General features: G+C 42.2%; 1 protein-coding gene across 1 annotated transcript in view; it reads right to left on the bottom strand.

The window, feature by feature from the left end:
* Positions 1–25,238, bottom strand: part of ppil2 (peptidylprolyl isomerase (cyclophilin)-like 2) — a 415,520-nt gene extending 390,282 nt beyond the window's left edge. Inside the window, exons 1-5 of the mRNA XM_041202829.1 lie at positions 25,110–25,238; positions 23,646–23,695; positions 19,063–19,108; positions 17,564–17,626; positions 4,158–4,209 (exon numbers count right to left, since the gene is read on the bottom strand). Coding sequence (XP_041058763.1) covers positions 4,158–4,209; positions 17,564–17,626; positions 19,063–19,108; positions 23,646–23,695; positions 25,110–25,141 — 243 coding nt within the window. The 5' untranslated portion in view covers positions 25,142–25,238. The remainder of the gene's footprint in view (positions 1–4,157; positions 4,210–17,563; positions 17,627–19,062; positions 19,109–23,645; positions 23,696–25,109) is intronic.
* Positions 25,239–27,201: the final 1,963 nt, after the last annotated feature.

The following is a 27,201-nucleotide window of genomic DNA, read 5'->3' as shown; positions in this document are numbered from 1 at the left end:
TGTGGGTTTCTGGATTATTAGTGCAGCAACAATACCACTACACTATCAGCTCTCCACCTTACAGGAGTCACTACCCTTTTTAAAGGTTTAATGGTATTATCATCTGCAAATCTAAAACTGGTAGAACTCTCAAACTCCCTAACCTTATTCTGGTCCTTGTCATTTAAGGAGCTCAGGTAGCATTTTAACCAGTCTATTCCACACACAGTAGACGTGCATCCGCTATCTTGCACCACACAACTGAAGGACTCTGCAACCAAAACATTTATCACCAGGCTGAAACTTCTTGTAACTAGTAGAATACCCTGTCTTTGGTCAATATCTCCATCTTCTTCTTCTGGGTCTTCTATCTCATATTTAATTTCGAACACCTTATTATACTGTTTCGGACAGTTCATCATATAATGGTATTTTGAATCACACTTAAAACAACAATTGACCACATTTCTGAGGTCCATTCTTTTGTTGTAATTCCCCAATTCTTTTTTTCTGCCATAATTGTCAAAGGTGGTTCTGTCATCATTTTTAGTAACAAATCTCCTTTCGTACTGACACCTATGTCCTGTTTCTAGACAACCATGCCATCCCATTAATATTGTATCCTCCATTTTCTGTCTTACTGCCAAATGACCCATGCTACCAGAAAGGAATGTTTTTCAAGGAATTTTTTTTTTAAAAAGAGCTTCTGACATCCGTTCCAGCAGGGTGTGTCTTTCTACAAATTTAACTCCCGTCAAAACCAGAAATCTGTCCACATTTGATACTTTGGCACAGTCTAGTAACTTAAATGCCAGCACTGATCGGGGAATTCCTAGACAGAATTTTTGTAATCTTGCATATAGTCTACGGAATTCCATTATGTAATCTTCTATGGAACTATCCTCCAACTTTCTAAATTTGTCAATATCTGACCAGGCTTCATAAGCACCTAATAAGTCATCCTTTTGATAGATCTTATTCAAAAATCTAATAATGTTTCCAAACCTTTATCTGTGTCCAAATGCTCAGGCTCCAACTCCAAAAACACTTTGCATCTTATTTTACTTTCATGCGGTAGCAAAAGTGCCATGGCCATTCCCTGTTTTGCTTTGGCAATGACGTAACCCATGTCCACATGGTTACTTCATTCTTCTATTGGTCATATGGTTGATGCTCAGAAAACATACTCCAGATAATCATACTCCAACACTCCACATTTTCATTCAGCCATTTGAGTGACTCCAAACTACTCTGCTCTTAGAGTTAACCCCAAATACAGCCTTTTGTCTGAAGAAAGCTTAGTTTCCAATCTTTTACTTAAAAGCAACAGCCATCCTCTGCTACCACTGATAAGCTCCAAAGGCTGCTTGGCAATAAAGACAGAGATCAAAACTGACTCCTTCAGGTACAGTTTTATTTCTGGTGCATATAAAACTCTCAACAGCCAAAACCTATCACACCTGTTTTCCCTTTTATACGTACCAAATGGGTACTTAGCTTGTTCACCAATAATTACCACTTGAACTCCTTATGAGTTAACTGTTTCTTTCCCCAACTCAGAGGAACCTCTGATGTAGTCTTTGTTGTTAGACAAATCCAAGAAAAATGTCAAGAGCAACACCAGGAACGCTTCATTGCATTTATCGACCTGATCAAAGCATTTGACTCAGTAATTCATGAAGCTCTGTGGATCGTGCTCCAATGATTTGGATGTCCAAGGAATTTCATCACAATCTTCAACTACTTCATGATAATGTGATTGTTTTGATTGGGAGATCCGAAATAGACACCTTCAAAATTCGGACCGATGTCAAGCAAGGCTGTGAGATAGCCCCCATACTACTTACAACCTACCTGACAGCAGCTATTCACCTCATCAAAGATCAACTCTGCTGCGAGTATTAAATACAGCCTGGATGGGAAACGCTTAAACGTCAGTTACCTCCATGCCAAAACTAAACAGAACACCATAGACAGGCCTGATCTCGTTCGCAGATAACTGCGGTGTCATTGCACACTCTGCACCAGATTTGCAAGCCACTCTCAATCTCTTCAGGTTTGCACAAAAGAAACTTGACCTGTCTTTGAACGTTGCCAAAACAGAACTCATATCAACTGACACTTGGTCAGCCAAATACCGAGTACTGTCCATACCTTGACAGTCATCTCTCTTAAAAGGCCACCATAGACGAGGAAATCCAACATCAGGCCAGCTGTGCCAGCTCAACCTTCTACAAACTAGGGATTGAGTGTTTGTCAAGACCTCCACAAGTCAATAAAAGTTCTAGTATGCACAACAGTCACCACTCTACTGCACTGCAGTGAGGCCTGGACTGTGCATCAGCAGTACAAGTGTTCCTAGAGAAATTCTGTCAACAACGTCTCTGCCACATCCTCCGGATTCAATGACAGGACCATCAAACAAACACGAGTGTCCTCCTTGAAGCTAGCTCCACAAGCAGTCAAGCAAAAGTTCCGCAAATTCAACTTTGATTGACTGGACACTGTGTCTGGATAGCCAAAAAACATCTCTCCTGCCAGATTCTGTTTTCTCAACTCTCAAATGGCCAGTATTCCAAGGGAGGACAAAAAAGTGCTTCAAATTCACTCTGAAGCTCTCCTTGAGGCATGGTAGCATTGACATTAATGACTGGGAGGAGCTTGCTATCAAAGTTCAAAATGGCACGAACTTGCCCATTGAGCTGCATCACATTTTGAGTCACAACATCGATGAAGAAGCAGAGGGGTGGCTGGAAAGGAAGAAAAGGAAGCAAGTCCTGCACTCTGGATCTCACTACCTGGTGGAACATCCTGCCCCACGTGCTCAGAGATCTGAGAATTGGCCTGCTCAGTCACAAGACTACCAATGGCAGAAATTTGCGACCCTACTTAGACATCATCCTAGAATCAAGGGGCAACCAACAATGATCTGAATTCTGATGCCACCCAGACATGCCAACTTAGATCTTACTTTCACAATTTAATTATTTTATATAGGTATCAATCTAATATGTCCTTTGGAACAAAAGTTACTTGGAATGTAGGAAAAGGAGTCAGCCATTCAGCCCCTTGAGCCTGTTCCACCATCAATGAGATCATAACTGATTTGTATTATAACTGCAATTGCTTGTCAAAATATTTTTTGGCATTTAACAAATGTATAGTTTCCATAAAACATTCAGCACATAAATGGGTTTATCAGCACTATTTCTATTCAGTATCCCAGTGACACTTGCTTTAGGTGATTTTGTATTGGAGTTTTTAAAAATATTCCTTAATACCCTTGCATAGCAAAAATCTACTGATCTATTAATCTCAAATTTAAAATCACCAATTAAGCTATTATATACTGCTTTTTGTAGGAGTGTTCTACACTTCTACCACCCTTTGACGAAGAAGTGTTTCCAAAATTCTCTTTTCAATGACGTTGTTCAGATTTTAAGGTTATGTCCCCTTGTTCTAGATCCCTCCACAGAAGAAAAGATTGCTTACATGTGGAACTTTACTGAGTGCCTTTTGGAAGTCCATATAAACTACATCCATTGACATTCCCCTATTTACTACTTCCGTTACTTCCTCAAAAAATTCAATTATGTTCATTAGACATAAACTATCCTTTACAGATACATCATAGCTATCTCTGATCAGTTGAATTTCTCTATGTCACCCTATCCTTAATTGTAGATTCCAATAACCTCCACACAACAGATGTTAGACAAGCAGGTCTATAATTTTCCACGTTCTCTCATCTTTCTTTAATGGAGTTACACTTGCAATTTAACAATGTAAATGGACAATTCCTAAATCAAGGAAATTTTGGAAAATTACTGATGAGCGCTGGGGTAGAAACCCTCAAGCCTTGATAAATCTGTCAATCTTTAGTGACAGGAGTTGTTCTAATATGTTTTCCTGTTTATGTTAATTTACTGAGTTTCCAGTTATTAGTTTTCCATAAATGTCAGGTATAATATCCTCTTCCACTATGAAGACTAATGCAAAGTCATTATTCAACAAGTCTAATATTTCTTATTATAATTTGCAATATTATCTGTTTTTAAAGGATTCACTTTACCCTCAAGTATCCTTTTTCTTTTAATATAATTGTCAAAATCTTATGTTAATACAGATATTGCTCACAATGAATCAAAGACAGAAAGCATGTAGTAGAGGATCTTTACCTCTCCAGTGGTTGGATGGGTTCCAAATTTCTTTATCCATGGAATGATACTCCTATAGAAAAATGAATCATAACATTTCAGAAAACAGAGATACACAAACAGAAGACCAGCCACCATGAACTTCATGGACTATTGAAAAGGCACATTGAACTAGTCACCATTTCACTATGGGATTTACATATCCAGCTCTCATTTAGATTACCGTTAATTATTTCCCATCCCAAACCACACTCCAATATAAGTACAAAAGGTAATAAGTAATGTTTTAATTTGCCTATCTTCATTTCAGCATAAAATTAAGCTGTTCTGAGAAAAATGGAAAAAAATGGTCAATGTCAAACTTCCTAAAAGGTGCAGTGGTTAAAGAATAGGCTTTTTTTTGAAGGTCCAATAAGTTCACCCCTTAGGATGGTTTGAATTCCATCTTTGTGGCTTTCACCAGCATGCCCCTCAATGCCATCTATCTCCAGAAGGGCACCTTCAACTGATTTATATTGACTATCTTAATGGGCTTCCGAGACAATATATTCTACAAGTCTTCTGCTAAAAAAAATATAAAATGCTGAAAAGAGGTAGCAGCTTTACCTGCATCCAAAAATAGTCTGAGGTGAGGTTAACAAACTAGAAGTTAACTTGTTTTTTCTGCTTTCCAATTCACTCTGATATTCATATATTTCTGACATTTACTTTTTTTTTTAAATTTCAGTTTTCTTGCATTTCCAGTACCTGCAAATGTTATGATTCATTTTTCTATAGGAGTATCATTCCATGGATAAACAGCTTAAACCTTTTTGCATAAATCAACTGATGTGGGCCTTCTCTCCCTACTCCTCTCCTTTTAATGTTTAAACTTGTCCGCTGACAATTGAACCACTCAGAAAAGAGAAGAATCAGCTAGACTAATGCCTTTAAATCCTTTCAAGAGAATGGTAGCATATTGGTAATGATACAAGACTAGCAATCCAGAGGCCTGGACTATTACCCCAGAGACACAAGTTCAAATCCAACACAGCAGCTGGTGGAATTTAAACTCAATTAATGAATCTGGAATAAAAAGCAAGTCTCAGTAAAGGTTGACCATGAACTACAAGATTGTCATAAAAACCCATTTAGTTCACTTATGTCCTTTAGGGAAGGAAATCTGCCATCCTTATCCAGTCTGGCCTACATGAGTAATGTGATACTCTTAACTGCTCTCTGATATGGCTGATCAAGCCACTCAGTTGGATCAAAAACTACTGCAGAAAAATCAAACATGAATAAAACTGACAAGACCACCCAGCACCCACCAAGTCATCGGAAAGTACACTCTGCCCAGTTGACCCTTTGTTAAGTCCTTCTCACTTATACTTCAGGACTTGTGTCAAAATTCATTTAACTGCCTGTCTCATGGACTAGTCAAGCAACAGCCTGAGAATCATACTCACTGAATCATACCTTATAGCCAATGTCCCAGACTCCCCCTTCACCATCCCTGGGTACATTCTCCCCAACCAGCAGGACAGATACACTGGAGGTGGCAGCAGTGTGCCAATTTGGGAGGGAATGGCCCTGGAGTCCTCAACATTGACTCCAGACTCCATGAGGTTTCATGACATTGGGTCAAACATGGGCAAGGTAGCATCCTGCCAATTACCACCTACCTCCCTTCCCCAAATGAAGAATCAGTACTCCTCCATGTTGAGCATCACTTGGAAGAAGCACTGAAGGTGGCAAGGGCACAGAATGTACTTTGGGTTGGGGACTTCAATGCTCAGCACCAAGAATGACTTGGTAGCACCACCACTTACTTAGCAGCCCAAGTCCTGAAGGACATAGGTGCCAGAGTGGGCCTGTGGCAAGTGCAAGAGAACCAACTAGGAGAGAAGCAACTAGAGGAAAAAAAAACCTACTTGACTGTGTCCTCACCAATCTTCCTGCCACAGATGCACCTGCCAAGACAATATTACTAGGAATGACCACCGCAGTCCTTATAGAGACAAAGTCCTGCCTTCTCACCTTCCATCATAACGTGTGGCACTACCACTGTGTTAAATGGCATAGAATCAGAACAGATCTAGCAGCTCAACACTGGGCATCCATAGATTGTGTGGGCCATTAGCAGCAGTAGAATTTTTTTTCTTTATTTTTTTCCATGGGATGTGGACGTCCTTGGCAAGGTCAGCATTTGTTGCCTAACCTAATTGCCCCTTGAAGTGAGTGACTTGCTGCACCATTTCAGAGGGCAGTTAAGAATCAACCACATTGTTGTGGGTCTGGAGTCACATGTATGCTAGACCAGGAAAGGATGTCAGATTTCCTTCCCTAAAGGACATAGCTTTTTTACAAGTGATGATAGTTTCATAGTCACCATTACTGAGACTAGCTTTATATTTCAGATTTATTAATCAAATTTAAATTCCACCAGCTGCCTTAGTGGGATTTGAACCCATGTCCCCAGGGCATGAGCCTGAGCCTCTGGATCACCAGTTCAGTGACATTACCACGACGTCAGTCTTCCCGTCGGGAGAATTGTATGCAACCTCAATCTGTAACTTTATGGCCTGGCATATCCCTCACCATACCATTACCATCGAGCAGGGGTTTAACCTGGTTCAACGAAGGGTGGAGGAGAACATGCCAACAGGCAAACCTAAAAATGAGCTGTCAACCTGGTGAAGCTACAATGCAGGGCTACATGCATGCCAGACAGCGTAAGCTGCATGCAATAGACGTAACAAAGCGATCCCACACCCAACAGATCAAATCAAACCTCTGCAACCTGCCACATCCAGCTGTGAACGGTGATGGACAATTAAACAATTAACCAGAAGGAGGAGGCGCCACAAATATCCCCTTCCTCAATGATGGGGAAGTCCAGCACGTCAGTGCAAAAGACAAGGCTGAAGCTTTTGCAACCATCTTCAGCCAGAGTGCCAAGTGGGTGAGGCGGTGGCAAGGTGGTATTATCACTGGACTAGTATTCCAGAGACCCAGGGTAGTGCTCTGAGGACTCAGGTTCAAATCCTTCCATGGCAGATGGTGAAATTTGAATTCAATAAAAAATCTGGAATGACAACAAAACCACTGCTGGTTGTTGTAAAAACCCATCTGGCTCACTTATGCCCTTTAGGGAAGGAAATCTACTGTCCTTACCTGCTCTGGCATACATGTGACTCCAGGCCCACAGCAATGTGACTCTTAAATGCCCTCTGAATGAGGGAAATTAGGGAAAGGCAATTAATGTTGGCCTTCCCAGCAACACCCATTTTCCATGAATGAATGTAAAAATAAACAAAAACAAAAACAGAATTACCTGAAAAAACTCAGCAGGTCAGGCAGCATCAGCGGAGAAGAAAAGAGATGACGTTTCGAGTCCTCATGACCCTTCAACAGAACTGGGTGAATCTTAGGAAAGGGGTGAAATATAAGCTGGTTTAAGGTGGTGGGGGGGGTGCTTGTAGGGACAAGCAAGCAGTGATAGGAGCAGATAATCAAAAGATGTCACAGACAAAAGAACAAAAGAACACAGAGGCGTTGAAGGTGGTGATATTATCTAAATGAATGTGCTAATTAAGAATGGATGGTAGGGCACTCAAGGTATAGCTCTAGTGGGGAGTGGGGTGGAAAGGCTAGCAGGGCATAAAAGAGTTAAAAATAATGGAAATAGGTGGGAAAAGAAAAATCTATATAAATTATTGGAAAAAACAAAAGGAAGGGGGAAGAAACAGAAAGGGGGTGGGGATGGAGGAGGGAGTTCAAGATCTAAAGTTGTTGAATTCAATATTCAGTCCGGAAGGCTGTAAAGTGCCTAGTCGGAAGATGAAGTGCAGTTCCTCCAGTTTGCGTTGGGCTTCACTGGAACAATGCAGCAAGCCAAGGACAGACATGTGGGCAAGAGAGCAGGGTGGAGTGTTAAAATGGCAAGCAACAGGGAGGTTTGGGTCATTCTTGCGGACAGACCACAGGTGTTCTGCAAAGCAGTCGCCCAGTTTATGTTTGGTAGAATGCAGTAGACTAAGTTGGGGGAAATGCAAGAGAAATCCTGCTTCACTTGAAAGGAGTGTTTAGGCCCTTGGACGGTGAGGAGAGAGGAAGTGAAGGGGCAGGTGTTGCATCTTTTGCGTGGGCATGGGGAGGTGCCATAGGTGGGGGTTGAGGAGTAGGGGGTGATGGAGGAGTGGACCAGGGTGTCCCGGAGGAACGATCCCTACGGAATGCCGCCAGGGGTGGTGAAGGAAAGATGTGTTTGGTGGTGGCATCATGCTGGAGTTGGCGGAAATGGCGGAGGATGCTCCTTTGAATGCGGAGGCTGCTGGGGTGATAAGTGAGGACAAGGGGGACCCTATCATGTTTCTGGGAGGGAGGAGAAGGCGTGAGGGCGGATGCGTGGGAGATGGGCCTGACACGGTTGAGGGCCCTGTCAAAGACCGTGGGTGGAAAACCTCGGTTAAGGAAGGAGGAGGACATGTCAGAGGAACTGTTTTTGAAGGTAGCATCATCAGAACAGATGCGACGGAGACGAAGGAACCGAGAGAATGGAATGGAGTCCTTACAGAAAGCGGGGTGTGAGGAGCTGTAGTCGAGGTAGCTGTGGGAGTCAGTAGACTTGTAATGGATTTTGGTGGACAGTCTATCACCAGAGATTGAGACAAGACCTGCTGAGCTTTTCCAGGTAATTGTGTTTTTGTTTTGGATTTCCAGCATCCGCAGTTTTTTGTTTTTATCTCTGTGAAAATAAACCATATGAACTTCCTCCTGTTATCCCCATCTTCATGGATGCCAGTCTTCAGCCACGTGATACCAAGATACGGCTGAAGGCACTGGATATTGCAAAGTGTATGGGCCCCGACAACACATCAACTGTAGTACTGAAGACGTGTGCTGCAGAACTAGCCGTACTTCTAGCCAAATTGTTCCAGTACAGCTACAATACCGGCATCTACTCAACAATGTGGAAAATTTCCCAGGTACATCCTGTCCACAAAAAGCAGGACAAATCCAATCAATCAGTCAATCTGCAAAATGATGGAAGTTGTTCTTGACAGTGCCAGTAAACAGATACTTACTTAGCAATAACCTGACTGATCCTCAGGTTAGACTCCAGTCCTCGACTCCAGAACATGGACAAAAGCACCTCAAGAAGGGAGGTGAGCAAGTCTGCCCTCCACATCATTTGACAGCATTCGACAAAGTGTGGCATCAAGCAGTTCTCTGATGATTGCAAAGTGTTTCTTTACCATTCGGTACATGTCACATACTGAAGCAGTCCATGCCTGCATGTAACAAGACCTGGACAACATTGAGGCTTGGGCTAATAAGTGGCAAATAACAGTTGCACTACACAAGTGGCAGGCAAATACCATCTCCAACAAGTGAGAAGCTAACCATTTCTTAAATGGCATGACCATCACTAAATCCCCTGCCATCATCAGAAATGGAACCGGAACAGCCATATATAAACACTGAGGCTCCAAGAGCAGGTCAGTGGCTGAGAATTCTGCAGCAAGTAACACCTACTGATACCCCAAAGTCTGCCCACCATCTACAAGGCACAAGTAAGGAGTGTAATGGAAAACTCTCCACTTGCCTGGATGAGTGCAGCTCTGACAACTTTCAAAAAGTTTGACAACAGGACAAAGCAGCTGGTTGATTGGTTACGATGGTGGATGGGGTGCCATTCACTCCCTCCACCACCACCAGTTATAGCTGGTGCACCATCAACAAGATTCAATGCAGCAACTTACCAAGGCTCCTTCAACAGCACCATCCAAACTCCCACCCTCTACCACCTGGAAGGGCAAGAGCAGCAAATTAAAGAGAGCACTACCACATCAAGTTCCTCTCCAAGCCACACATCATCCTGATTTGGAATTATATCACATTTCCTTCTCTGGTGTGGGGTCAAATTCCTGGAATTCCCTACCATACAACACCGTGGATGCATCTAGACTACCATGGGTTGTAGTAGTTCAAGAACACAGCTCACCAGCACCTTCTCAAGGACAATTAGGGATGGACAACAAATGCGAGCCTTGCTAGCTAAGCTCACATCCAATGAACACATTTTTCAAAACTTGAAGGGGGGGCCAAAAATCAGGAATTCACAGCATAAACTGAGGCCACTTGGCCAAGCGCATAGCTGGTCTGTAATTGAAAAGGAGCTATTCAGCCTAATCGCACTTTCCAATTCTTCATCTGTAGCCTTGGAGGTTACAACACTTCAAATGCATTCCAAAGTGATATAAAAAATAACTCAGTTCTTTAACTTTCCCCCTCCCATGATTAGGTGATCAGAATTTGTGGAGACTCCACAAATATCCCCATCCTCAATGATGGGAGAGCCCAGCACAACAGTACAAAAGATAAGGCTGAAGCATTTGCTACAATCTTCAGCCAGAAGTGCCAAGTGGATGATCCATCTCAGCCTCCTCCAGAGATCCCCAGCATCACAGATGCTAGTCTTCAGCCAATTCAGTTTACTCCATGTGATATCAAGAAACAGCTTCAAGGCACTAGATACTGCAAAAGCTATGGGCCCTGACAAAATTCTGGCAATAGCACTCAAGCCTGGTGCTCCAGAACTTGCCACACCCTTAGCCAAGCTGTCCCAGTACAGCTGCAACACTGGCATCTACCCAACTAGGTAGAAAATTGCCTTGTGTCTTGAACACAAAAAGCAGGACAAATCCAACCTGGTCAATTACTGCCCCATCAGTCTACTCTCCATCATCAATAAAGTAATGGAAGGGGTCATCAACAGTACTATCAAGCAACACTTGCTTAGCAATAACCTGCCCAATGATGCTCAGTTTGGGTTCTGTCAGGGCCACTCAGCTCCTGAACTCATTACAGCCTTGGTCCAAATAGGGGCAAAAGAGCTGAAATCCAGAAGTGAGGTGAGAGTGACTGCACTTGACATTCAAGGCAGCATTTGACCGAATGTGGCACTAAGGTGCCCTGGAAAAACTGGAGTCAATGGGAATCGGGGGAAAACTCTCCGCTGGCTGGACTAATACCTAGAACAAAGGAAGGTGGTTGTGGTTGTTGGAGGTCAATCATCTCAGTTCCAGGACATTACTGCAGGAGTTCCTCAGGGTAGTGTCCTAGGCCCAACCATCTTCAGCTTCTTCATTAACGACCTTCTTTCCATCATAAGGTCAAAAGTGTGGATGTTCACTGATGATTGCACAATGTTCAGCATCACTCCTCAGATATTGAAGCAGTCCATGTCCAATTGCAGCAAGACCTGGACAATATCCAGGCTTGGGCTCCCAAGTGGCAAGTAGCATTCATGTCACATGCCAGGCAATGACCATCTCCAACAAGAGAAAATCTAACCATCGCCCCATGACATGCAATGGCATTACCATCGCTGCATCCTCCATTATCAACATTCTGGGGGTTACCATTGACCAGAAACTGAACTGAACTAGCCATATAAATAAAGTGGCTACAAGAACAGGTCAAAGGCTAGGAATCCTGCAGTGAGGAACTCACCTCCTGACTCCCCAAAGCCTGTCTACCATCAACAAGGCACAAGTCAAGAGTGCGATGGAATACTCGCCACTTGCCTGGATGAGTGCGGCTCCAACAACACTCAAGAAGCTTGACACCATCCAGGACAAAACAGCCCACTTGATTGACACCCCATCCACAAACATTCACTCTGTCCGCTACCGGTGCACAGTGGCAGCAGTATGTACCATCTACAGGATGCACTGCAGAAACTCACCAAGCCTCCTCAGACAGCACCTTCCAAACCCATGACCACTACCATCTAGAAGGACAAGGGCAACAGACACATGGGCACACCATCACCTGGAAGTTCCACTCCAAACCACTCACCATTCTGATTTAGAGACCAATCGCCGTTCCTTCACTATCACTAGGTCAAAATCCTGGAACTCCCTACCTAACAGCATTGTGGATGTACCTATATATACCACATGGACTGCAGTGGTTCAAGAAGGCAGCTCACCACCACCTTCTCAAGGGCAATTAGGGATGGGCAATAAATGCTGGCTTAGCCAGCAATGCCCATATCCCATGAATGAATTTTTAAAAAATAGTATTTCTGATTATGTCCTACCAATACCTTAAATGGCACCAAGATAACAACTTCTGATTTCTACTCTATCTTTTACCAATGTAATCTCTATGCTGATTATTCTGAATGATTGCCATCTACCACATACTCCTTCTGTTGGCTCTTTGCTGTAGTAATAAATATTTTACACTTAAATTATGTTGCATTTCATCAGCCACCTATTGAATCAATTGCTTAAATGATCGAAAATCTTTCCAAATCTAATGGTCAATTCCATTACTTTATCTGCAAAGATCGAGGAGTTTTGCCGATTACTATCTTAACCCCAGAAGATGCCTTCAAGCTTGTAACGTTTCCATTTGCAGCTGTCTGCAGTTTCCCATGTTATTTTATCAATGTATTATCATATTTAACTCTATTCCTCAGTTCCTTGTCAGTCATTAATTGCCATAAATGGAACTTTGTCAAAATATCTCTTAAAATAGCTACAACTGCCTTTTCCACATTTTCAAAATGCATTGATAAGTTTGAGCATAATCTCCCCTACTGAGTACATGAGGACTGTCCTTTAACAGTTAATGCTGTTATAGCAATATACATGTTTACTAATCAAAGCCCTCATCAAGTTTGAAATATGCACTCCCATTAAAATCCAGTAGATGGCAACACAATACAGTTGAGCCACCAGAACCCTAAATGATTCAGTAGCTGATGCACAAACATTGCATATGTAAACATACTCCAATAGGCCAAGACAAAATTCAGGCAAGTTTACTAAGTTGAATCTATGATAAACGTCCACTCCTATACCCACCTTAATAGATTCAACTGTTTAAAAAATACAGGAAAAAGCATATAACTGAGCAAAAATGAGTGGCAGGTCAGATGATTGGTCAGAATATAAAGAACGGCAGAGATGACTAAAAGATTAATCAGGAGAAAAAAATTAGAGTATGAGAGGAAGTTAGCTAGAAATGTAAAAACAGACAGCAAACGTTTTTACAGGTATGTAAAAAGGAAAATGTAAGTAAAGTTAATATTGGTTCTCTACAAAGTGGCAATGTGGAGTTAACAGTAGATAAGGAAATAGCAGATGAAATGAACAAATATTTAGCTCCTGTCTTCACTATAGAGGATACTAAAAACATTTCAGTAATAGCTGTAGATCAAGGGATGGAAGGGAAAGAGGAACTTGGTTCGCAAGGGAATCACTGAGCAAACTGATGGAGTTGTGGGCTGACAAGCCTCAGGTCCTGATGGACTTCAGCTTAGGGTCTTATAAGCGGTGGTTAATGAGATATTGATGTATTGGTGTAAAGTTTCTAAAATTCCCTAGATTCTGCAAAGGTTTGAGAAGACTGGAGAGTATCAAATATAACCCCTCTATTCAAGAAGGAAGAGAGGCAGAAAACAGGAAGCGGCAGGCCAGTTAGCTTGACATCTTTGTTGTGAGGAAGGTGTTAAAGAGTCGATCATTAAGGAGTTTATAGCTATGCACTTAGAGAAATGCAAGGTAATCAGGAAGAGTTAGCGTGGTTTTGTGAATGGGAAATCATGTTCAACCAATTTATTGGAGTTCTTTGAAGGAGTAACATGTGCTGTGGATAAAGAGGAGTCTGTCGATGTGATCTACTTGAATTTCCAGAAGGCATTTGATAGAGTGCCACATCAAAGCCTACTGTAGAAAATGAAAGTTTGTGGTGTAGGGGGTAACATAATCACATGAATAGAAGGTTGGCTGGCTGGCAGAAAACAGAGAGTGAAGACCCGCAGAGATCTGTGCTGGGGCCACAACTTTTCACAATCTTTTTTTATTAATTTGTGAGATGGGATGCTGGGGTCGCTGGCTAGGCCAGCATTTTTTGCCCATCCCTAACTGCCCTTGTTCAGAGGGCATTTTTAAAAGTCAACCACATTGCTGTGGGTCTGGAGTCACATGTAGGCCAGACCGGGTAAGGACAGCAGATTTCCTTCCCTAAAGGACTTTAGTGAACCAGATGGGTTTTTATGACAATCGGCAATGGCTTCATGGTCATCATTAGGCTTTTAATTCCAGATATTTATTGAATTCAATTTTTAAAACAAATTCCACCATCATGGGAGATTCAAACCCAGGTTCCCAGGGTCTCTGGATTACCAGTCCAGTGACAATACCACTACATCACCACCTCCCCCATTCATTATATCAATGATTTATCAATAAGGGGAGCAAAGACATGGTAGCTAAATTTGTAGATGACACAAAGATTGGTAAGAAAGTATGCTGAGAAGTGGACATAAGGAGGTTGCAGGCAGATACAGTTGGTTGAGTGAGTGGGCAAAGGTCTGGCAGATGGAGTATAATGTGGAAAAATATGGAAGCTGTTCACTTTGGCCGGAAGAATAAAAAAAGCAAAGAATTATTTAAACGGAGAACGGCTGCAGAATTCCAGGGTGCAGAGGGATCTAAGTGTTCTAGTGCATGAGTCACAAAAAGTTAGTATGCAGGTACAGCAAGTAATTAAGGTGGCTAATGGAATGTTATCCTTTATTATGGGAGGAATTGAACATAAAAATAAGGACGTTATCCTTTATTACGGGAGGAGTTGAACACAAAAATAAGGATGTTATGCTTCAGTTATACAGGGCAGAGACCACATCTTGGATACAGAGTGCAGTTTTGGTCTCCTTATTTAATGAAGAATGTAAATGCATTGGAGGTGGTTCAGAGGAGGTTTACTAGATTCATAACTGGAATGAGCAGGTTGTATTATGAGGAAAGGTTAGACAATCTGGGTTTGTTTCCACTAGAGTATTAAACAGTATTGACAAGGTGGATATAGAAAGGAAATTGCCTCTTGTGGGTGAGTCCAGAACTATGGGGGCTGTTTTAAAATTAGGTGTCGCCCTTATAGGACAGAGATGAAGAAAAATATTATCTCTCAGAGGATTGTGTGACTTTGGAACTCTTCCTCAGAAGACAGTGGAAGCAAGGCATTGAATATTTTTAAGGCGGAGTTAGATTGATTCCCTTGCCTAACATGAATTTAAGGTTATCCAGGGTAGATGGGGATGTAGAATACGAAACACAAACAGATCAGCCATGATCTTATTAAATGGCAGAGCAGGCTTGAGGGGCCGAATAGCCTACATCTGCTCCTATTTCATATGATCGCCTGTGAACTTACTGGCTGCGTCTTCCATCCATTTATTACAGCATTGACAGTAATAGATACCAGAAACCCAAATTTAAAAATGCTGTGCCTACTCAGATAGATGGGCAAGTTCAGTCCTCAGTGCTTATTGGAATACTATGCTTAGGAAGCCCTTAACGATACAGGTCATCTGCATGTGAGGAGATCAATGTTACAAGGAGGATTAGTAAAACAAAGCTGTCAAGTTTTAAATGCCAGTAATACTGCTAAGATTACAGTGGTTCACTGCTGGTTAGATTTGAAGAAGAGTTACGCCAGAAACAACCTATCTTTCCCTTCAGAAACTGTTCAACCTGTTGCATATTTCTAAGGTTTTCTGTTTTTATTTCAGATTTCCAACATTGATCTCTTTGTTACCTGTCTCATTTTAATGGTGTATCGACATTATCATGGTCTATGAACTCAAGATAGCACGCAGTATTTACAAAATAGTCCAATTAAAAAAGAATCAAAGCAATCAGGATTCTTATCTCATCCCAGAAAGTTGAGGAAATTCTACTGGGATAAATATAATTCCTGCCATCATGGTTTATGGGTTTTTTTTTAAAACAGAAAAGACTTGAACATGAGTAATGTTAAGATGCATGTTTTAAACAAACCCTTGCATAAATGGAGTTAGCTTCCCAAGACAATTGTGTGCTGAACTGAGGATCAGCAAACAGATGAATTCAATGACAATGCGCGATGAGAAGTTGTTTCTCCCAGAGATCCCATTCATTAACTATGTCTGGTTATCCAAAAAGACACTTCGCATTTTGATGTGATTTCAGTGGGAGTGAGAGTTCTGTCGAAGGGTCATGAGGACTCGAAACGTCAACTCTTTTCTTCTCCGCCGATGCTGCCAGACCTGCTGAGTTTTTCCAGGTAATTCTGTTTTTGTTTTGGATTTCCAGCATCCGCAGTTTTTTTGTTTTTATATTATTGGAGCTGAGAGAGGGACTGACTAAAACCAGAACGCAAGCATCAAGGTGAAGTCAAGCAGCAGAAGCCTGTGAAGGAAACAATCCACTGACCAGGATAGTAGGATAGAAAAGAGAGATAATGTGCTTCTAAGTTGAGTGGGCTAATGCTTGGGAGTTCTTTATTCTTATAGCAATACAAACAAAGTCACACTGATTGTATCAAGCAACTCTCATCAATGTCATCGTTCCACGTTATATAGCTAGCTAATTCAACAAAATTTTACCCAAATTAAAGTTAACCTGGTCCACCTTCAGAAAGACTGAAAGGGGACATGTCCATGAGTCATAAATATCTGGCCATGATCTCAAATGAATTTCATTGTTACTTTTCTGAGTCCTGCAATCATTCAATAGATGTGGGGCAGTGTGAGTCAAGTTCCATTAAAAGTGGGTCTATGGATCACTTAAGGGTGTGACTGGTACCACTGAGTAGGAGGAAATACCTATAGTGGACCCAAATTTGTTACAAGGCATTGAAACCCAATACATTGTATGGCAGCCATTCCACCACACAGCAACACTTCTCTCCAAGACTCAACATATAAATATAAGCCATATAAATACTGTAGCTACAAGAGCAGGTCAGAGGGTTGGAATTTTGCAGCAACTAACTCACCTCCTGACTCCCCAAAGCCTGTCCGCCATCAACAAGGCACAGGTCAGTAGTGTGATGAAATACTCCCACTTGTCTGGATGAATGCAGCTCCGATAACACTCAAAAAGCTCGACACCATCCAGAACGAAGCAACACAATTGATTGACACCCCTTCCACAACCGATGCACAGTGGCAGCAGTACCATCTACAAGATGCACTACAGCAACTCACCATGGCTCCTTCAACAGCACCTTCCAAACCCGTGACTTCTAACACATAGAAGGACGAGGGCAGCAGATGCACAGGAACACAATCACCTGCAAGTTCCCCTCCAAGTCATACACCATCCTGACTTGGAACTATATTGCCGTTCTTTCACTGTTACTAGGTCAAAATCCTGGAATTCCCTTCCTAACAGCACTGTGGGTGTTCCTAAAACACATGGACTGCAGCAGCTCATGAAAGCAGCTCACCAACACCTTCTCAAGAGCATTTAGGGATGGGCAATAAATGCTAGCCTAACCAACGGCATCCACATACTATGAACGAATAAATTAAAAAACTTGGAATGCAAGCTAAGGCAAGACCTCACTGTGCAAAGTACCAATATGGCTTCTATACTCACAGGAGATCAAACACCATTCCATCAGGGGTACACACTGGATACTCAAAGGGCTGAAGAGATAAGCTGAAAGAGAAAGCAGCAGTTAGGCAAGTGAAACCTCATAAGTGCTAAGACCATATCCTTCACTTGACACCACAAAGACAAACAGGTATTGTAGGACTGACACTGTCTTTCACCCTCTTACCTGTTCATGTTAAACTGCACACACACAACCCTCTCTAGAGGCTGCATTCTAGTGCAGGACACCAGTAGCGACTTAGATAATTGGCAGGGAATGGAATATAAATAGCAATTAGGAAAAAAAGCAAATTAAACATATGTTCAATCTGGGCAGAGTCAAGAAATTATTCTTAGATGTCTGCACAGCCTAAAAAAGTGCCCAAAGAGTACTTTTCCCATCTTGTAAGTTATTTATTTCTTTAATGCCTCACAACAAAGATTGGAATTAAATCACAAACTGCAATAATAATTGGGCTGACTTTGTGTATCTTTTATTTCAGTGTTTAAAATTAAATAACCAAGAATTGGAAAACTTCTGAAAAGATGGATTCTGAATGAACTAAAAACTTCTTTGTTAAAAAGGCAGAAATATATTTTTGTAAGCACTTGCTTTGTTCTTGATTGCAGCACAAATATTGAAATGGAAGCAAGTGGTTCACGTTTGAAACTCCCTTAAAGAGACAGAGCTGGAAACACTTTTTGTTGACTCAAAGAATTCAGGGAAAAGTTTGGGAGTGAAATCAGTTTGGAGATGTGAGGACTGATATCAGCCCACAACCCAATTACTCTCTAAATTCATGGATTCAAATTTGAACGAGAACGGGAGAATATACAACCTTCTTAAACAGGAGGTGACAAACATATGATTATAATCCATTCCAAGAAGTCAAGGTTATAATTTTACTGGAATGGTATGCAAATTTTGGACAGACAGCTACTGAAGAATTAAGCCAAGAGGTAAAGTGGAATCTGAACATTCATGCAGGTAGCTTGAAGGATACAGATTTTCCTTCTGTCTTTTCCCCTTTAACGTTTCTAAGAGAACTACAAAATATTATCAGGGCAGAATATGGACTTGGGAAAGAGGAATAGGAAAGAAGCTTTGAGGCTGTCAAGCCCTCATAAAGAGAGCACTAAAAGAAAAGAACACAGGTCCCCCTTAACAGGGCCATATTATGCAGTGTGCAGCACACAATGACAATAAATGAGACACACTCTGGAGGATATTGCAGTGCTCCCCTGATTGATCCAGGCAGTGGAACCTCATCTTGACCAGCCCATTGGCCCTCTCAATTACCACGCTTAGAGAGGCATGACTTCTATGGTATCTCTCCTCCACTTCTCCTTCAAATAGCAGCTTTAGCATTAGCAATGATCAGGTTCACATTTGACTCACCTGTTTTGCAGTTGAATTCCATTGCAATATTATTACAATATATTTTCAAGAGCACAATAAGCCAGAACTACAATAGAATACAGTAGCAACAAGGAGGCCTTACCTGCAGTGATCAAAGGGCAAGCGGCGGAAGTTCGCTTGTGGAATAACTGCAGGAGGGAAGAAATAAAGGTAATTCTTTTCTTGAAAGAAACTACCTTACATATTAAATATAAGATCAGATTGCATGGATAAATGAGGATTGGAAAAAACCACCAGCCAGTCTACCAGGGGTGTCAACAAAAACTTGCATTTGTATAGCACATTTAACATAATAAAACATCTCCAAGGCATTTCACAAGAGTATTGTTAAAAAAAATGACATGAACCACATAAGGAAATATTAGATAGAAAACCAAAAACTTGGTCAAAGAAGTAGGATTTAAGGATTGTCTTAAAGGGGGAAAGAAAAGTAGAGAGGCAGAAAGATTAAAGTAAGAAATTCCAGGGCTTAGGTTCTAGGCAGCTCAAGGCTGCCAACAGTGGAGTGATTAAAATTGGAAACTCAGAAAAGCCCAGAATTAGATGAGTGCAAATATCTGACTGGGTTGGGAGTTCAAGGAGATTACAGAAATAGGGAGGGGCAAGAACATGGAATGATTTGCAAACAAGGAAGAAAATTTTAAAATTGTGGCATTTATCACCAGGAGCCAATGTAGGTCATGTCCAGCATTCAGTTCTGGGTGAGCAGAGATTTCATCCAACTAAATACTGGGAGGGCCGATACCACATACATCACAAACTCCTTTTCCAAGCTACAACTCCATCCATTTCTGGCATTAGTCTGAAGCTGAGCTGTTTGTAACCAACAGTTACAGACAACATGGAAATGGGGTGAAGCAAAACATGACCAGTCCATAACTATGTTAGACCAACCACCAAAATGGTCAGAGTCCTCTCCAGAGTTAGCAAATATGCTGTAATCTTCCTCTTAATCAAGTTCAACTTTGTCACAGACAGATCATGAACCACAGGTGAGGAAATAGGTCTAATCCCATGGCTCTTTCAAAGATTGGGCACAGGTACAAGGGGCTGAATGACCTTCCTCTGTCCTGTAAGACTGTATTGTCTGCTTTCACCCCAATCTAACATATGGTCAACAGTGATAGAATGTTGATGTCTTCAGGAAATGAGATTACCAAGCATCTCCAACACAAGGCATAAGATTATTTTTTACTCATTCACAAGATGCGGGCTTTGTTGACTGGGCCAGCATTTATTGCCCATCCCTAGTTGCCCCTGAGAAGGCGGTGGTGAGCTGCCTTCTTGAACCGCTGCAGCCCAGGTACTGTTAGGAAGGGAGTTCCAGGATTTTGACCCAGCAACAGTGAAGGAACAGCGATTGGTTTCCAAGTCAGGTGTGTGACTTGGGGGGGGAACTTCCAAGTGGTGGTGTTCCCATCTATCTGCTGCCCTTGCCCTTCTAGATGGTAATGTTCATGGGTTTGGAAGGTGCTGTTGAAGGAGCCTTGGTGACTTCCTACAGTGCACCTTGTAGATGGTACACACTGCTGCTACTGTGCGTCACTGGTAAAGGGAGGGAATGTTTGCGGATGTGATGCCAATCAAGTAGTCTGCTGTGTCCTGGACAGTGCCAAGCTTCGAATGTTGTGGGAGCTGCACTCATGCAGGCAAGTGGAGAGTATTCCATCACAGTGCTAACTTGTGCCTTGTAGATGGTGGACAGGCTTTGGGGAGTCAGGTGAGTTACTCATTGCAGGATTCCTAGCCTCTGACATGCTCTTGTAGACGCAGCATTTATATGGTTAGTCCAGGTCAGTTTCTGGTCGATGATAACCCCCAGGATATTGATAGTGGGGGATCCAGTGATGGTAACGACATTGAACGTCAAGGGGCAACAGATACATTCTCTCTTGTTGGAGATGGTCTTTGCTTGGCACTTGTGTGGTGTGAACATTACTTGCCACTTGTCAGCCCAAGCCTGGATATTGTCCAGGTCTTGCTGCATTTGGACATGGACTGCTTCAGTATCTGAGTTGTCGCGAATGGTGAACATTGTGCAATCATCAGTGAACATCCCCACCTCTGACCTTATGATGGAAGGAAGGTCATTGATAACGTAACTGAAAATGATTGGGCCAAGGACGCTACCCTGAGGAACTCCTGCAGTGATGCCCTGGAACCGAGGTGACTGGCCAACAACAACCATAACCATCTTCCTTTGTGCTAGATATGACTCCAACTAATGGAGAGTTTTCCCTGATTCCCATTGACTCCAGTTTTGCTAGGGCTCCTTGATGCTACACTCTGCCAAATGCAGTCTTGATGTCAAGGACTGTCATCTCACCTCACCTTGAGAATTCAGCTCTTTTGTCCATGTTTGAACCAAGGCTGTAATGAGGTCAGGAGCTGGGTGGCTCTGGCAGAACTCAAACTGGGTGCCAGTGAGCAGGTTATTGCTAAGTAAGTGCAGCTTGATAGCATTGTTGACGACCCCTTCCATTACTTTACTGATGGTGGAGAGTAGACTGATGGGGCGGTAATTGGCCGGATTGGATTTGTCCTGCTTTTTGTGTACAGGAAATACCTGGGAAATTTTCCACGTAGTCGGGTAGATGTCAGTGTTGCAGCTGTACTGGAACAGCTTGGCTAGGGGTGCGGCAAGTTCTGAAGCACAAGTCTTCAGTACTATTGCCAGAATATTGTCAAGGCCCAAAGCCTTTGCAGTATCCAGTGCCTTCAGCTGTTTCTTGATATCACATGGAGTGAATCGAACTGGCTGAAGACTGGTATCCTTAGGCTGGAGGCCTCTGGAGGAGGCCAAGATGGATCATCCCACTCGTCACTTCTGGTTGAAGATTGTAGCAAATGTTCAGCCTTATCTTTTGCACTGATGTGCTGGGCTCCCCCGTCATTGAGGATGGGGATATTTGTGGAACGTCCTTCTCCAATGAGTTATTCAATTGTCCACCACCATTCACGACTGGATGCGGCAGAACTGCAGAGCTCAGATCTGATCCGTTGGTTGTGGAATTGCTTAGCTCTGTTTATCACTTGCTGCTTATGCTGTTTGGCACACAAGCGGTCCTGTGTTATAGCTTCACCAGGTTGACACCTCATTTTTACGTAAGCCTGGTGCTGCTCCTGACATGCTGTCCAGCATTCTTCATTGAACTAGGGCTGATCCCCTGGCTTGATGGTAATAGTGGGGGATATGAAAGGCCATAAGGTTACAGATTGTGCTTGAGTACAATTCTGCTGCTGCCCCTCATGGATGCCCAGTCTTGAGTTGCTAGACCTGTTTGAAATCTATCCCATTTAGCATGGCGATAGTGCCACACAATACAATGTGAAGGAAAACTTTGTCTCCACGACTGTGCAGTGCTCTCTCCTACCAATACTATTATGGATAGATGCATCTGCAGCAGACAGGTTGGTGAGGGTGAGATCAAGTCTGTTTCTCCCTCATTGGTTCCCTCTCCAGCTGCCACAGACCTAGTCTAGCAGCTATGTCCTTTAGGTCTCAGTCAGTAGTGGAGCTCCCGAGCCACTTTTGGTGACAGCCATTGAAGTCCCCCACCCAGAGTACATTCTGCGCCTTTGCCACCCTCAGTGCTTCCTCCAAGTGGTGTTTAAAATGGAGGAGCTCTGATTCATCAGCTGAGGGAGGGCCGTACGTGGTAATCAGCAGGAGGTTTCCTTACCCACATTTGACCTGATGCCATGAGACTTCATGGGATCCAGAGATGTTGAAGACTCCCAGGGCAACTGCCTCCTGACTGTATAACCACTGTGCCGCCACCTCTGTTGGGTCTGTCCCGCCGGTGGGACAGGGCATTCCCAGGGATGGTGATGGTGGTGTCTGGGACATTATCTGTAAGATACGATTCTGTAAGAATGACTATGTCAGGCTGTTGCTTGACAAGTCTGTGAGACAGCTCTCCCAATTTTGGCACTAGCCCCCAGATGTTAGTGAGGAGGACTTTGCAGGGTTGACAGGGCTGAGTTTGCTCTTGTCATTTCCAGTGCCTAGGTCGATGCCAGTTGGTCCACCTGGTTTCATTCCTTTTTTGAGGCTTCCTAGCAGTTTTTTGATACAACTGAGTGGCTTGCTAGGCTATTTCAGAGGGCATTTAAGAGTCAACCACATTAGTTATCAACAGAAGGTGGTAAACATCAAAGCTTACAGATTTCTGTCTGGTTAGGATGCTGTATATAAAACTGATTAGAACATGAAATCCACCAGCAGTAAGCATGTAGCTTAGACCCCAATTCAGAGTGTGATGAAAAGTTTTGTAAGTGGAGTTTGAAGACAATGATCTGCAAAGTTTTTCTCTGGAATGAATGAGGTTGCAGCATTCAGCGAATGACAGCACAATAAGGGGCCCATCAATTGTTCTTTGCTGAATCACTTTTCCACCAAATGCCCACCGACAAGAATCTGTACACTGCTGGGGTCACTAATATTTTACTCGGTTATTCACTGACCATTATTAACTAAACACAGAGTGAAGAGGCACCTGCAAATGCATACCCAATCATACAACTATTATATCAACAAATAGCAAATAGGCATTTAAAAATCATGGCGTGAATCAGGAGAAACAGTGAAAATACTATTCCCACTGTCTATAAATATACCACCAGAAATCCCTGCTACTTAAGTAAAGCGCAAACCACATTTACCTGCTTTCTTGCCACCATAGAAGTTGGTATATTCTGTACAAGTGATGTACCTGCAAAAGGAAAGTAAAGGTCAGTACAACACTACAAATAGTAGAAAGAGAAGCAGGTTGCAATTTAACTATTCGCTAGCACAAGTCATTCAAAGGAATGCACACAGATACTGACAGCTTTAAGCAAAGTTAAAAATACATTTCTGAGATATTAATTTGATTCCCTCACATAAGTGCATCCTAGTAAAAACCACTGCCTTCAGGAACTGAGATGAGCCAAGAGGACAGCTGGGACGAGATGTACTCCTAGAGAGCACAGGCTTGATGCAAGGTCAAGCTTCCCCACCAAATGTCTTACATCCCCTTCAGTACAACATCTGCACTGTTCCAGTTCCAAAGCAAAGCTCAAGCAATTTAAATCTGATAGTGAATAATTTTAGAACCGGAAAAACACACTGCAGTGTGTTACTGGTCTTGTACTGTACAACATTCTTTGAAGAAGTGTCAGGCAAACTCTCCACCATTCATCACCTGATTAGGTTAGAAAGTGCTATCGTGATTTTATTTCATTGGCAGACACAACACCACAGCTTCATGTAATGTCAGTGTAAAATGTACATCACAATAAAAGAAACCTGCTTTCCATTACTAGAGACCAACAACGCACCAGTTGCTGCTATAGAAAAGGAAACTTGCCAAGATACAAGCTCTAAATTCATCTTCTATGGCCAGACGTAAATTTAATTAGGCATCTCATCTCTGGGACAACATAATCCTCATTTGGTGTTTGAGATTAATTGCCTTTTTAATCTAAGTGTTGTTGTTGCCTTATGACGCATTCTATTCTATTACTCCAAACATAAACCTTCTGAGCTCCTGGAGGATCACCTAAATAATTGCTATGTGGGTGAAGTGCTGAATACAGAAAGAATTGCCACTTTCAGGACAAGGCAGGGTGGAACTGGAAGGAAGAGCATACAAGAACACAATTTAGTGCTTCACACTGCCAATAATTAATGAGCCAAAGGTGACATTACAACAGGAGACAAAACACTGGGGTCAAAGATATGGGTTTTTGAGGAGCATCTTAAAAGAGGAGCGATGGGTAATTCCAGAGCTCAGGGTCGGAAGGCACAGCCACTAATGGTGGAGCAATTAAAATCAGGGATGCACAAGAGGCCAGAATTAGAGCAGTGCAGATATCTCAGAGGGTTGTGGGACTGGAGGGAGACGCAGAACTCGGGAGGGGGAGACCCATGGTGGGATTTGATAACAAAGATGAGAATTTTAAAAATCAAAGAGTAAAATTTATCCAAAGTGCCATCGGGTTTGTTCCTGTGAAGCAGTTGTGAGCTGTGGGTCCACTCTTTTTATTGCAGTCAGTGTCTCAAGCCACTGGAAGGAGAAGGGGAGACTGGACCCCTGCCTCCAGGGTGCAAAAAGAACTCGAGGCTCACAGATAGTCGCCGCTCACATTTTATCTTTCTGGTGCTGCCTCTTCCCCATGGTGTCTGGATAAGTTGCCGCTGCCTCAAACAAACACCGCAATACAAATTCCAAACAACTCCACCCTACCACCGGAAACGGACTTACCTCACTTCCCGGCAACCGGTCCGCCCGCCATAAGGTGCCGGTCAGACCCGGAGTGCTGGGCAAAATATTCCACCCGGTCCGAACGATAAAGTTAGATTGGGCTTGTTTAAATTTGCAAAGAATCTTTGTGAAATGCTGAGAGAAGTGATCCGGGTACTTAGGTCTATTGTTGTTTTGTAAATCAAAGTCATGGATCTGTCTAGTTGTTTTGCAAGGACAATTTCAATAAGGTACTAATTTATGTTCAACGTACAATATACCGTATAGAAAAATGAACTGTGAATTTTATTTTACCTATTGTCAAGACATGTATGTACTGATACATAAACAGAGACTAATTTACAATATTGAAGAGTTTTATCGGCAAAAACAGAGTAAATAAACAATGGGAAACATTTAAAGAAACAATTCAAAATGTTCAACACGATTGCATTCCATTGAAAAACAAAATCTCAGCAAGAAAGGTCTATCCGTGGCTTAATTACTCAAAGTTATTAAATTAAGTATTAAAAGAAGAGGCATATGATGTTGCAAAGAATGGTAGCAATTAAAGCTGGTCTCAGTACAAAGTGGAGCTGGGTTTACAATACAAAATGGATCTGATTTCACAGTATAAGTGTGGATGATTTCAAAGAAATAGGAACATGAGTGGACCATTCGGCCCCTTAAGCCTGCCCTGCCATTTAATAAGATCACAGCTGTTCTTGTGTTTCGATTTTCACATTCCCATCTAACCCTGATAACCTTTGATTCCTGTGCCTAACAAGAAACTATCTATAGATAAAAGCAAAAAACTGTGGATGCTGGAAATCCAAAGCAACAATAAAAATACCAGGAAAAACTCAGTAGGTCTGACAGCATCTGCTGAGAGGAACACAGTTAAGGTTTCAAGTCCATATGACTCTTCAACAGAACTATTGAATCAATAGATTCTATCTACCTCTGCCTTAAAAATGTTCAATGACTCCACCTCCACCACCTTCTGAGGCAGAGAATTCCAAAGTCACATAACCCTCTGAGAGAAAAAGTTTCTCCTCATCTCTGTCCTGAAAGGATGACTCCTAACTTTAAAACAGTGCCCCCTAGTTCTGGACTCACTCACAAGAGGAAACATCCTTTCGACGTCCACGTTGTCAAAGCCGTTCAGGATCTTGTATAATTCAATCAAATCACCCCTCACTCTTCTAAACTCCATTGGAAACAAGCCCAGTCTGTCCAACCTTTCCTCTTAAGACAACCCACCATTCCAGGTATCAATCTAGTAAATCTCCTTTGAACTGCCTCCAAAGCATTTACATCCTTCCTTAAAAAAGGAGAACAAGACTGCACACAGTATTCAAGGTGTGGTCTCACCAATGCCTTGTATAACTGAAGCATAACTTCCTTACTTTTATGTTCAATCCCTCTTGTAATAAAGGATAGCATTCCATTAGCCTTCTTAATTACTTGCTGTACCTGCATACTATCTTTTTGTGACTCATGTACTAGAACACCTAGATCCCTCTGCAGCTCAGAATTATGCAGCTGTTCTCCATTTAAATAATCCTCTGCATTTTTGTTCTTCTTACCAAAGTGACCAACTTCACATTTTCCCACATTAAACTCCATTTGCCAGATCTTTGCCCACTGATTCAACCTATCCAAATCCATCTGCCAACCTCCTCATGTCTTCTTCACAACATACTTTCCTACCTATCTTTGTGTCATCTGAAAATTTAGCTACCATGTCTTCACTCCCTCATCTACGTCATTGATGTAAATTGTAAAAATTTGAGGCCCCAGTACAGATCCCTGTGGGACTCCTCTCATCACATCCTGCCAATCAGAAAAAGACCCATTTATAAATATTCTCCGCTTTCTGCCAGCCAGCCAATCTTCTACCCATGCTAATATGTTACCCACTACACAATGCGCTTTTATTTTCCATAATAATCTTTAATGTGGCACCTTATCAAATGTCTTCTGGAAATATA

Source organism: Carcharodon carcharias, chromosome 13 (assembly GCF_017639515.1).
Source record: "Carcharodon carcharias isolate sCarCar2 chromosome 13, sCarCar2.pri, whole genome shotgun sequence".
NCBI classification, from domain to species: Eukaryota; Metazoa; Chordata; class Chondrichthyes; order Lamniformes; family Lamnidae; genus Carcharodon; species Carcharodon carcharias.
The sequence above is the reverse complement of the archived record's forward strand: the minus strand, read 5'-3'. Positions and strand labels throughout refer to the sequence as shown.